Source organism: Dipteris shenzhenensis, chromosome 14 (genome assembly GCF_047967505.1).
Source record: "Dipteris shenzhenensis isolate YYH24624 ecotype China chromosome 14, Dip_SZ_1.0, whole genome shotgun sequence".
Lineage (NCBI taxonomy): Eukaryota > Viridiplantae > Streptophyta > Polypodiopsida > Gleicheniales > Dipteridaceae > Dipteris > Dipteris shenzhenensis.
The window spans coordinates 47,015,311-47,028,242 of NC_141609.1; the positions used below are offsets into that span (position 1 = coordinate 47,015,311).

At 53.6% G+C, this 12,932-nt stretch overlaps 1 protein-coding gene across 1 annotated transcript in view; it reads left to right on the forward strand.

The window, feature by feature from the left end:
• Window positions 1–12,932, forward strand: part of LOC147894730 (phospholipase D delta-like) — a 123,472-nt gene that overhangs the window by 94,748 nt on the left and 15,792 nt on the right. Inside the window, exon 10 of the mRNA XM_087384353.1 lies at window positions 958–1,155. Within this exon, the coding sequence (XP_087240479.1) occupies window positions 958–1,155 (198 nt within the window). The remainder of the gene's footprint in view (window positions 1–957; window positions 1,156–12,932) is intronic.

Below are 12,932 nucleotides of genomic sequence, written 5' to 3' on the forward strand. Positions count from 1 at the left end.
TATATATGTATATGTATATATCCTAGGTTTTGAAGAACAAGGATTGTTTCGATTCTGTCCTTCCATGTGTCAGTATGTGCGACTTATCTATGAAGGATCTATCCCCCTTGTCCACTTTGTAGAGAGTCCCATCCTTTAGAAATTGGTGTATGTGTTACTTTTTATATGTAGAATTTAAAACATTAGTGTGTTTGAAGCTTTTGGAAAGAGTGAAAAGGTCAGCTTTAATCCACTAAGGATGTCTCTGCCACCTATGCAAGGTAGGGTTGTTTTCATGCATGAGCCCAGTCCTGCTGTGTTGAGAAGCCTTCCACAATAATTTTGGATTAGTTATGATATATTTTGTGTTCAGAGCTTTTTTCTGTGTGTCCTTGCTTGTTCATGACAATGAGGTAAAACCAGCTTCAGTCTTGGTCTTGCTGTTAAAGAAAGCATGCTTAGCGGGGAATTTTTTCGATTAAGAGGGATGATGGTCCTCAAGCCCACCTTGAGTTAGTGCATCTAGGTTTGAAGGTTTTTTTGAGTCATACGTAGCATAGCATCTAGAACTGCAGTGCCACCTGTTAATATGTAAGGATGTAGGGGGGACAGTGGAGGGTTGAAAGTAAAATCTTGTGCTAAAGGAAGAAGGGCGGGTTTTGTGAAAGGAGCCATCCTGCAGGGGTGCGGGTTGTGTGTGTTGGGGGGGGGGAGCGGTCGTTTGAAACTCTCCACTTTTCTTCCCTGGCAAAACTGAGATAAGAGTAGTCAAATTCTATATCCAGCAGTTATACATTCATGTAATATGTGCTGGCTCTTTTGGGAAATTTTGAATCTAAAATCACACAAAAATAAGTGTCATTGTTCTAGTCTCAAACATGCAATTAAAGGAGTTACTTTTCATTATTGTTGCTTTGTTGTGCAATAGAGACAGAAAATCATATCGAAGTGTTTTGACACTTCGTGATTTGTTATTAGGCCCAAGCTTTAAAGAACAGACGATTTATGATTTACGTTCATGCAAAGGGAATGATTGTTGATGATGAATATGTCATCATTGGCTCAGCCAATATCAACCAACGATCCATGGATGGGTCGAGGGACACAGAGATTGCCATGGGTGCTTATCAGCCTCGTCATACTTGGGCTCGCAGGCAGACGGCTCCACTGGGACAGGTGAATCTTTGGTTTTGGATCATTGTTAAAAACATATCCATTTACCAAGACTATCTACTCTTGCTTCCTTTACAGAAAAGACAAAGTTAACTTGGAAAAACTAAATTTTCTTCTCTGTTATGGATGGTAAATGTCTGAAGTAAAGTGCAGAAATTTGTCAATGAGATTGACAGTCTGAAATTTTGTTAGTCACACTAGTAGACAATTATCCCCATTGAATGTAGTAGATCACAGTTATTGCTTCTGGAGTATGATATAAAATGGCTGAAATAACATATGGACTTAAAAGGTAAGATTATCATTCCAACCTTCGGTTTTTTTGGGGTTAGATAGTTTTAGAAAATGTGCAACATTTTGTAGTGTCAGTTAACTAGAATTCCGTTAAGGAGGAAGCAAGGAAGAGAAAGCTTAGAGAAATGGGGAGATGAGTGAGGAAAGGAAGGAATCAGATTGAGAAAAGTGTAAGAAGGCGTGTGGGAAGAAAAGGTAGATCAATAGACCACTCGCCCTCCCGCACCCTAGGCTCGCTTTGATTGGGGATGGTGTTGATTTTCCTGCTCAGCCCCACCCCTGGTTCCCTCCTCTCTCTCTTGAAAGTATCATAGGATGGAGTGATTATCATACCCTTGTATCTGGAGGACAGACGACTCTCACATGCCTCGAGGATTGCCATGGGACAAATACTGGGTCTCATCCTATCAGTTGAGGATGGAGGCAGGGAGAGCGATAGGTGTGCCTAGAGAGCAGCGGAATTGCATATTATGCACATTGGGTGAGGCGGAGACAGAGGAGCATTTCTTGTGTGCCTTCCTAGTTTGTTACGAGATCTGAGGACGTTATCACTGTCTCTTTCAAGAGGGGCACGATTTTGGGGCGCTCTCCCGGTTGATTCACTTCTAGGATCAGGTTTGTATTGGCCTCTATCTAATGGAGATGTAGCATGGGTCAATGGGATGGGATGACGATGAGTGGAGATGCAACTAGAGATGCAGGGGCCACCCACGATGCAAAGACGGACAGAGCACACACAATGGAGGTTTAGCTCATTCCATCTCTACTCGGACGCGACTGCTTGAGCAGAGGTGTCACTCTCTATATGGCCCATCGGATACAGAGATCACAGAGACTGCACTCCTCGCCACAGCAGGAGACGACTCGGTAGACATAGATATGAGAGATTTTTGCAGCTCATAGGAGAGCCACCATAACTGAGATTTTGATTCTGAGATTGATTATTAGCTTTGAGCTTTGAGTTTTTTTTCTTAGCTTAGTATATTACTTAGCAAAGGGCCTTAGTGAGCCCTTTGCCTCAGCCCACAGAGGATTGTATGAGCTACTCTGATATTGTACTTTGTCTCATTTTAGAGGGAGTTTTGTGCCTTGCAGATGTACTCTCAGGCATTCGAGGCCAGGATTAATTGGACCATATCACCCGGTTTCCTCACGGAAATTGAGGAGATCTAGGAGATCTTGGATTGGGTGGCCTCCCCTTGATACCGCTTTAGTTAGGACTCTATATTTCAGTTGAGTAGCAGATATGCGGTGCTAGAGTATGTGCAGCACAGTATTAGCAGAATTTCGCTTGCTGAAAAAGAGTCGAGCTGCTCCTGCGAGCCTCCCCCTCCCCCTCCGTACCTCTACCTCCCTCAGCCCCTCCTCCTCGCCTCGACCTCTCCCGCCCCTACCTCTCCGCCCTCACCTCCCCTCACCCGCCGCTGCCGCCGCGCCCTCCCTCGCAACCCCCGCCTCACCTCCGCCTCACCCCTGCCCTCCGAACTCACCCCCCCCCCCCCCCCCTCGCACCTCCGCTCACCCCCTCGCACCTCCGCCTCACCCCCCCCCCCCCCCTCACCGTTGCCTCTCCGCCCTCACCCCTCACACCCCGCCTCACCCCCGCCTCACTCCGCCCCCCCTCGCTACGCCCACCCCCCTCGCCGCTCCGTCCCCTCCACCCCCTCGCCCCTCCGCTCCACCCCGCCCCGCCACCACTCCGCTCCCCCCCCCCGCCCCCCGTTTCGCCCCCCCGCCCCTCGCCTTACCGCCCCCGCCCCCTCCCGCCTCTCCACCCTTCCGCTCCACCCCCACCTCCCCGCCCTCCGCCTCCGCCCCCCCCCCCCGCCCCTTCGCTCCACCCCGCCCCTCCCGTCCCACCCTTTCACCCCGCCCCCCGTCCGTCCTTCCTCCCGCCCCGCTCCGCCTCTCCCCCGCTTCCTTTTCCGCCTCCCCACCTCACCCGCTCTCCGCCTCCACTCCTCCACCCCGCGCCACCTCCGCTTCCTGTCCCCCCATCCCGCTTCCTCCGCCCTCCATCCTTCCCGCTTTTCGCCTCCGCATCCGTCTTCCGCACACCCAGGCTCCACCCTCCCGCATCTATCCCTCCTTTTTGGGTGGCAGCCTCTTCCTCATCGGAGTCCTCGCAGTTTGTCTTGGCGGTATGGCGGCTCCCTGCCCGGAACCGGAGGCCCAGTCGGACCCTCCCTTTCCAGATGCCTACCGCGTCATCCTGACAGAGCAACAATCATCTCGGGTTCAGGAGGTTGCCAATGACTTTGCCCTTACCTCTGTTTATGGCAGAGTCATTGGACATTCCCCCTCCAGATCAGCCATCAGGGACTGGCTCCAGTCCACTCTCATGCTAGAGGACGGCCATATTGAGGAGGTGGCCCTTATGGGAAGGGGCATCTTCTGGCTCAAACTCTCCAATGCGAAAGCTGCGAGCAACCTGATTGCTGGCTCCCCCACGTCAGTGGATGGAAAGATTATCATGATAGTCCCGTGGTACCGTGGATTCAGCGCAGCGGATTTTGATGCTCGGTTCCGTATACCTCGCCATCCAGTGACGCTAGTTTTTCCAGGGCTTGCTGCTGAGTTGCGGCCGATTGTCAGGGACCTGGGCTCCCACTTTGGCTGGGTTATGCACGATACTTTCGCCGATGCGGTGACTACGGCAGGAGCCCCCCGAGTCCGTGTGGCCGTGGCGGATCCTGCGACTCTCCCGGCAGTGATCGAGATCGTGACAGATGCCGGCAGCATCACCCAGAGCATGGTAGTTACCGGACAGCCAGGACAGTGTCTGAGGTGTCACGGCTTTGGGCACCTGACGGCTGTTTGTCCACGCTTCGCCAGCTCTTCTCGGCCTCCCCCGCCCCCTCCCTCTCCGCCCCCTCCCCCCCCCTCCGGGCAGCCACGCCAGGAGGAGCAGAGGCAGCCGGAGTCCGGACCAGAGTTAGCTGGCGGCTGGACTGAGGTTAGAAGGAAAAGAGGAAAGAACAAGAAGATTTCTGACAAAGGCAAGGAGGCAGAGGTTACCCAACCTGCAGCAGCACTTCAGAGACCTGACAGGCAGCCGCCCCAGGGACCTGGGAGAGCTTCTTCTTCGACGGTAGCCCGCCCTCCATAGCCTCAGGTCCCCCTCTCTTCCGCTCCCCAGCCTCCCACTCAGCCCCAGCCCATCTCCCAGCTGCACCCCTTATCTCCCGACCCGCAGCTTCAGCAGATGCATCCCCATCCCTCTCCCCCCCCCGCCTCATTCAGCTCTCCCGCAGAGCTAGCTGCATCGGCGGTTCCTCGGCCGAGGGCAGCCCCCGCTCCCCTTTCTCCGCCTCCTCCGCTAGTCGCCCCTGAGGAGTCTGAGTTGCCTATTCCCCAGCCTCCTCCCCCTCCCCCTCCGCTGGCTGGACACCCTGAGTCTACACCACCACTGGAGCAGGCTTCTCTGTCCGCTAGCCCCTCAGTGGCAGACTCTGACGGGCCTCAGCTTCAGGAGAGAGAGCTCCCCCGCGACTTTTACAGATCTGGCCCCTGGGACTACTTGGATGTGGCCGACCTCGGGACCTTCCCTGCTTGCCTCGACATCAGTATCTTCCTGCTCCGCAAAGGGGCGGATGGGAAGATAGCCGCCTTGGCCCCTAGGGATGGCCCTAGCTTTGCTTTCACGTTCCTTAGCGACGGCACCGAGACCTGGACAGACGACTCGGTCTGGGAGGCTCTCAGGGAGCAGACGCATGCTCAGGTTTGCTCCTGGATAGGCCCGTCCGGTGGGCAGCTTCTTGAGACTCAGTGGTCCGAGGGTGACGTGCGCCTGCGGTGGCGTTGCGCCGCCAAACGCTTCAGACTGATTGTGATCCTCAGGCCCCCCTTGTCTTGGCCCCTCCCCCAAGATGTCAGAGCCTGGACTCCTCAGAAACTCCGTGCCTTCTACGGGATGTCCACCTCAGAGATCTCGAGCTGGCTCGAGAAAGCTTTCGTTCATGGTACCAAAGGCCTCTCGCCTTTGCTGAAGGTGCTGAAGGACGGGTAGGACGACCCCGCTTCCCCCTCCAAACCTTCCCATAAGCGTCAGCGCCTCCACTCCGAATTGTCAGCTTCTTCACTTCGACCGCGAGCAGGCAGTTGTTCGCAGCCTCCCAGTCCTCACCATGAGCCTACACCTCGTATCCTGGAATGTGAACGGGTTTCACTCTTCTGGCACCCGTGGTCCTAGGAAGCTCATTTTGAGACGGGAACTTCAGCCAGCAGTGATTGGTCGTTTGGATGTACTTCTGCTCTAGGAGCACAAGCTTTCTGCGGCTCACTCCCGTAGTTGCGGGAAGATTCTCCCTGGACGCTCTCATACTTATTGGGAGCCCTCGATCGGCGCACTGGGGAGGAGTGGTGGTGTCTGTACTTCCGTGGGCGAGCAGCTAGCCCAGGGAGTTTTCGGTCATGGCACGTTGATACCAGGCCGTGCCCTTTGGGTAGGCCTGGAACTGGAGGGCTCCAGAGTTGGAATCCTCAACATTTATGCTCCCACAGATCTCCGTTGCAGAGCCACCTTCTGGAGGACACTTACAGGGATTCTCCCAGACATGGATTCCTGGATTGTTGGAGGTGACTTCAACAATCTGGAGACCTTGGAGGACCAGCAGGGCAGAGGTCCGGAGTTTACAGGTATGTCTCAGGCAGAGCAGTCCGCTTGGGACTCTTTTATCTTTGCGACAGGAGGTAGGGACAGTTGGCGAGACCCATCCTTCCGGCGATGGCACGGGAGCTTGGACTTCTCGTGGGGCTTCCGCAGGGAAGGAGGCAGACTCCTGGAGAGGCTGGATAGATTTTATGTTAGTGATTGGACCATCAGCAGAGGCGGTCAGGCGGGTATAGTTCCAGGGACGACACTTTTCGACCATGCGCCTGTGCTCTTATCTTTAGATTCGGCAGTTCAGGCCCTTCCCCCCCGCTCATGCCGGATTCCCGACTCCATTTTCTCGAGGGAGGACGTGCGCAGCAGTATATGCAGTCTTTGGGACAGAGACTGGGGTGAGTGCGAGGATCAGGTTGATTCGGTGGCGCAGGCTTTGCAGGAGTCCAGCTAGATCTGCCAGCTTGCAGCCCTTCAGGTTCGACAGGAATGGTGGGGTAGAGAGAGAGCTCTTCGGAGGGACCTCGCCTCCATTCAGCGACTCCAGCAGGCATCCCCGGGCTCGGAGGAGCTTCGGATCCAGGCCCTTCGAGCCAGAGCCCTTCTTGAGGAGACACTCCAGCGTCGCTCAGAGTTTTCCTATCACGCCTCTCTCTCCTTCTGGGCTCGGAAGGGTGACCGGATGTGCAGGGAGTTCTTCAGGACGCATGGCCAGAGAGCAGCAGAGGTGATCAGCTTCGGAGTCTTAGGACAGCGGAGGAACACATCGTTACGGATCCGGGAGAGGTCTTGGGGTTGGCCACCGACTTCTACAGGACCCTTTTCCAGCAGGAGCCGCTTGCCCCTCGTACTCGACGTTCCCGTGAGGAGGTGTGGAGGCACACTCCAGCCTAGCATGCAGGCGACGTTGTTGGCACCATTCACCACGGATGAGATGCTGGAGGCCTTCATGGCCATCGATGGGCAGAAATGCCCAGGTGAGGATGGGCTATCCCGGGCTTTCTTCACCTCCTTCTGGGACCAGATTCATCAGCCCCTCCTAGCAGCTCTTCTGAGGATTTTCAGCAGTGGTTATATGCCAGAGAGCCTCTCCTCGGGACTGATTTGCCTCATCCCGAAGGGAGGAGATAGACAGGAGATCCGTCAGTGGCGCCCGATCACTCTCCTTACCACTACCTACAAAATCCTTGCCAAGATGATCAGCGCCAGAGTTCGGCCTCTACTTCCAGACCTCATTCATGACACTCAGACAGGCTTTGTCCAGGATCGCAGTATCCTGGATAATGTCTTCACCTTTTCAGAGGCGGCGGAGTGGGCTCAGCACAGTGGATCACACCTAGCCATTCTACTTCTCGACTTTGAGAAGGCCTACGATCGAGTGGACTGGTCCTTTCTGGAGGGGACTCTGGAGCGGCTAGGTTTCCCAGTAGGATGGATTCAGGGTATTTCAGCTTTGTACAGGACAGCTTCTAGCAGAGTCATCATTGGCGGCAGGATGGGTGAGCGTTTTAGCTTGGAGAGATCAGTGCGTCAGGGCTGCCCCCTTGCTCCTTACTTGTTTCTCTTCTTCGCTGAGGCTATGACTTACTACCTTTGGGCGAGGTCTACAGGGATCCGGGGTGTTCGCCTTCCACTCCGGGAGGACACGGAGCTCTTGGACTCGGAGTACGCGGATGACACAGCCCTGTTTGTCCAGGACGATGAGATGATGTTGGAGAGGGTGAGGATGGCCTTGGAGGTCTTCTGTTCGGCTGCTGGTGCGAAAATCAACTGGAACAAATCAGTTGGTTTTCTCACAGACCCCGGGGCGTGTTCTCAGTGGGGGAGGTTTTTGGGTTTCAGGTGGATCCCACGGGGACAGACAGCTAGATACCTTGGTTTTCAGGTCGGCCTGGATATCACGCCAGCTCAGCAGTTTCTCCCGGTGCTAGATTCCATCCGACGGAAGCTGGCTTTCTGGAGCACTGCTAAGCTTTCCCTTGCAGGTCGTGCCCTGGTAGTCAACCAGGTCCTCCTAGCCACGGCTTGGTATGTTGCTTCCTGTTGGTGTTTCTCGAGATCCAGCGTGGCACAGCTTAGGAGGCTGGTTCGGAACTTCCTTTGGTCCATGGAGAATGGCCTCAGAGATACCAGAGCCAGGGTTGCTTGGCAGACAGTCATTCTTCCGCAGGCTAAGGGTGGCCTGGGGGTCATCGATCCAAAGCTTCAGAGTCAGGCCCTGTTAGGCAAGCTAGTCATCCGCGGTTTGACCCCGGGGGGGCAGACGTGGAAGATGCTACTTCAGCAGGGGGTCGGTTCTTGTGTCCCGCGCCGAGGTGGAGAGTGGCTCCCGTCTCTCAGGTGGATCTTTACTTCCGCCCCGCTCACTCAGCCCCGTTCCCCACTCGTTCGTAGCCTCCTCATGGTTTGGAGGCGGCTCCGCCTCAGTCTCATTCAGTCCCCTCTGAGCTGTCAGGAGGAGATCGATCGCCAGCCGCTTATCTGGAATGACCAGGTTAGAGATGCCGAGGGCCTTCAGTTGGGGGAGAGATCACACATCAGGTGGGATGGCTGGATGAGGGGGCCAGCCCGGTCCCTTCGAGTTTGGAGGGACACGTACAGACATTTGGAGACGGCTGATCTCGCAGCCGCAGCTAGAGGTGCCCGCGGAGCCCAGGCGAGACGCACGGAGATCGACGGCGCGATCCCAGATGATTGGTTGGTTCCACCTGAGCTTCAGAGCCTCATGCCAGGTGACGACCGTTGGCTGGGACAGTTCACCCCCCGTGGCATCCCACTGGTGGTCGCAGGACGTATAGACGACTCCTCTATTTCCTTCTTCGCGGTTATGGGGGATGGACGACTCAGGAGAGAGGATGCGCTCATCGACCCCCCTACTCCCTTGGCAGAGGGTTCGGGTCGTCGGCCTCTTGGGGAAGGTCTGGCGTACCGATCCTAGCATTGAGCAGGATCAGCTGCAGCTGTGGCGACTCTGGCTCTGGGAGGGGCGGGCCTTGTCAGAGCTTGATTGGGACCCAGGAGAGTGGAGATGGCCAGAGATTGTGACAGGACAGGGGCCGATCTCCTTCTTTGCCTACAGCACGACTTTGGGCAAGCGAGTTCTTGGGAGGATGCAGAGCCGCCCCCCCACCCAGCGGCCCAGTTGGTATGCACAGGGTATTTCTAGGTTCTTTTTGCAGGCCTTCTGGAAGGCCTTGTGGGAGAGCTGGCGGCCGCGGAAGATCTCCTACTTCCTGTGGCTTCTTGCCCACAAAGGTCTTCCAGTGGGGAGCTGGTTGCGGCAGATAGGCCAGGACGGACGCTGTCAGATCTGCCATGAGGATGAGGAGTCACCAAAACACTGCCTGTGGAGCTGCACTCGTGCCCAGGAAGTGTGGAGGTGGACTTTCGGGATTCTTACTCGCGCAGCACCGGAGCTAGGTTTGATCACTTGGGGCGCGTTCTGTTGGTGCAGCACCGCACCTGGTCTTCATCACTTATTCGAGGCATGCCAGCAGGACCCCACTTTCCTTATCACACAGGGGATGTGGGGGCCGCTCGAGGGTATCCCGCAGCACCTAGCAGAGGCTGATACAGGAGTTCAGGAGAGGCAGCCAGTCTGGGAGATTATCAGCAGCATCGCAGGGTGGCACATTTGGACCTCGCGTTGCGCGCAGATCCTCGGTGGCACCTCCTTATCGACTGCCCAGATCATGACTGATATTTGGAGCGAGATTATTCATACCCTCAGAGGCCAGTGGGACCAGCTTCAGGGAGATTCCCGGGCCGGTCGGGAGAAGCGGAAACGCTTCCTCCGGGCTTGGGACACACAGGGCCTCTTCTTCGAGCAGACTTCGCAGGGCCTTCGGTGGCGCTACTCACCACCCCGATGGCTGTTCATTCACACTCGCCTTATCCCTCCGTGAGAGAGAGATTTACTTTTTGTTACCTTTTAGGGCTGTGTCCGATTTGTGAACGCAGCCCGTCAGCTACAAGCTGACCTTTTGTATCTTGCTCTCGAAGTAATATAATTAGCACTGTTTTTTCGGAAAAAAAAAGAGTATGTGCAGCACGAGTTTATATTAAAGCTCAATTAAACTCTCTTTAGCATGGGAGGCCCTCATGGCCATCCAGGTTCTCCTGGCCACTACCTAGTGTATAGCCTCTTGCTGTTTTTTTCCAGGCGATGCATGGGGCAGCTCAGACACTTATTGCACAATTTCTTGTGGGGAAGATTGTGATACCTAGAATATAAGAGCCAAGGTTGCTTGGCAGACGGTGATCTTTCAAGAGGAGGGAGAACTTGGCATCATTGATCCAGAGATGCAAAGTAGACTCTTGATGGGAAGCTTGTATTGCGTGGTCTCACCCTAGCTTTAGATCCTTAAAAGCTCTTGCTTCAGTGAGCACTTCTCAGGAACACCTCCTTAATGGGAGGATAGTGGTAGTAACACTCTTATCGGTGGATCTTCTTAGAGGGTCCCTATGAGAAGCTTACAAGAGGTTTGTGTTGGTTGCGGGAAGGAATGGAAACGGAGTAAGCAAACGTGAGTTCTTGCAAATGGATAATGAAAAAGTACAAAGGGGTGGCCTATATGGTCCCGAAGTCAACCATATGGTTGACTAATGAAGTCAACCTAAGGGTTGACTGAGTTCTAAGACTAGTCTACAAGGCCATACCAGCACTAAGTGCTAACAAACCTCCCCTCCAGGATATGACTGAAGTATCCTAGATACATCTCAGGTATGGTGCCAAGTCTAAGGCATGTCGAAAAAGCTCAAACTTGGTCCTTGGTAGAGCCTTCGTGAAGAGATCTGCGAAGTTGTCCTCCGTGGGAACATAGGACAACTGTATGTCTCCAGTTGATAGTCGCTCTCGAACATAATGATAATGAATCTCAATGTGCTTTGTGTGCGCATGAAACACTGGGTTTCTCGCAATAGCCAAAGCACTTTGGCTGTCTGTGAAGAAAGCTGGCTGGCTGATGTCAAGATCTCCGAGTAGCTTCAGAGCCTGACACACTCTACTGTAGCTGTGAAGGCTTGTATTCAGCTGCTTGCCAATGTTGTGTACTAGGCATGTGCATGCCCCTGCTCAACTGAGGGACAGCATACTGAAGATCAGGCCGGGTATGACATAAATAAATAAGGCAACCCACAGCCTGCCGATAAAAGATGGCATCAAATGGGGCACTTCCATCCTCGGAGGAGAAACGGAAGCCAGGCTCCAATAGTGTAGAAATTGGCTTGCAATCTTCAAATTGGAAGTGGTCTAAGAGCTTTCGAATGTATTTGGACTGACTCTATCATTATACCCCTCTCAACATATGCAAACTCGATGCCCAAGTAATGGTGCATCCGGCCCATGTCTGTGATTGCAAAGGATTTTTGCAAAGCTGCCTTGAAATCTGCAATTTTCTGTAAGTCTAGCCCAGTGATAAGCATGCCATCCACATATGAAAAAAAAGTAGACATTCTGATTCACTCTTCTGGACATAAAGAGTAGCCTCCGTAGGCTTGTTCTGAAACCCAAGGCACAGCAAAAAAGAATGTCTTGGCATACCATGCCCGTGGTGCTTGCTTCAAACCATAAAGGGCGTTTTTAAGCCGGCATACCTTAGTTTCAGACCCGGGAAGCTCAAATCCTAAGTGACATAGATCTCAGATTCGAAACCAAAAACAATCTTCCGAGCGCACCAGATACGCTACGTGAATACCGTAGACTGGTACGGAGGAAGAAACTAGACTTCGTTCGTCGAAATGAGGAGGAGCTACTGAACATTTTGTTTAGTAACAACTCTAAGGACTTTTGGCGGAGATTTCTAGAAGGACGGTCCCCTCCGCCACTCATTGACACCCAGATCTGGTTTGATTATGCACGCACACTTTATGACATCCCAAATCAGCCAGTCCCTAGCCTCTCACACATGCCTCGTCCCACATCTTGCACCCTCTTCACTAGAGGAGGGGTAAAGGATGCTGTAATGAAACTTCATAATGACCGAGCGAAGGTTCATGAGGGACTATGCACTAAGTTCATTGCATATGGGATTAACCTCCTAGCCCTGATCTTAGCAAAGCTTTTTAATGAAGCGGTTTGTTTGGGATTTCGACACACTTGGACCATTAACACTATCTCACCCATCCACAAGGCAGGGGATCCCATGAGCCCGGAGAACTACAGGACCATTATGATTGGACATGTCATGTCCAAGATTTATGCATCAGTACTTGACTCCGAGGTTAGCAGACTTGCAGAGTGTCGAGGACTCAGAGCAGCACGATTGGCCAGATTCCGGCGTGATCATGGAACCATGGACCACATTCTGACGCTCAGATGTATCATCAAGGAGGCGAGGTCACGGAAGCAGAGGGTTTATTGTTGCTTTGTGGATTTTAGCAAGGCATTTGACACGGTCCCGAGAGGCCGCCTCATACGGTGCCTGCAGGACTTGGGTTATGACCAGGAGATCATTTGGGCTGTCATGGCACTTTACGAGAGAGTTTCTGGCAGAGTTCGGGTAGGATTTGGGTGGACAGACGAGATCATGAGTACCATCGGGGTCAAACAAGGGTGTCCTTTGTCGCCTACCTTGTTTGGCCTCTACATTGACGAGCTTGAGACAGTGATGCAGACACAGGGGGGTGTAGGTTGCTCTCTTGCGGGCACGCTGATCCAGATTTTGCTCTATGCAGATGACGTGGCTCTCTTGTCTTCCTTAGCAGAGGGGCTTCAGAGACACCTAGACGCACTACAGTCCTTTTGTGAGTCTCATGATTTGAAGGTCAACCTGGGTAAAACCAAGGTCATGATCTTCAATACATCTCGAGCCATCATGCATCAAGAGCAGTTCACATTTGCGGGGTCATCTGTTGAGATAGTTTCATCATACACTTATCT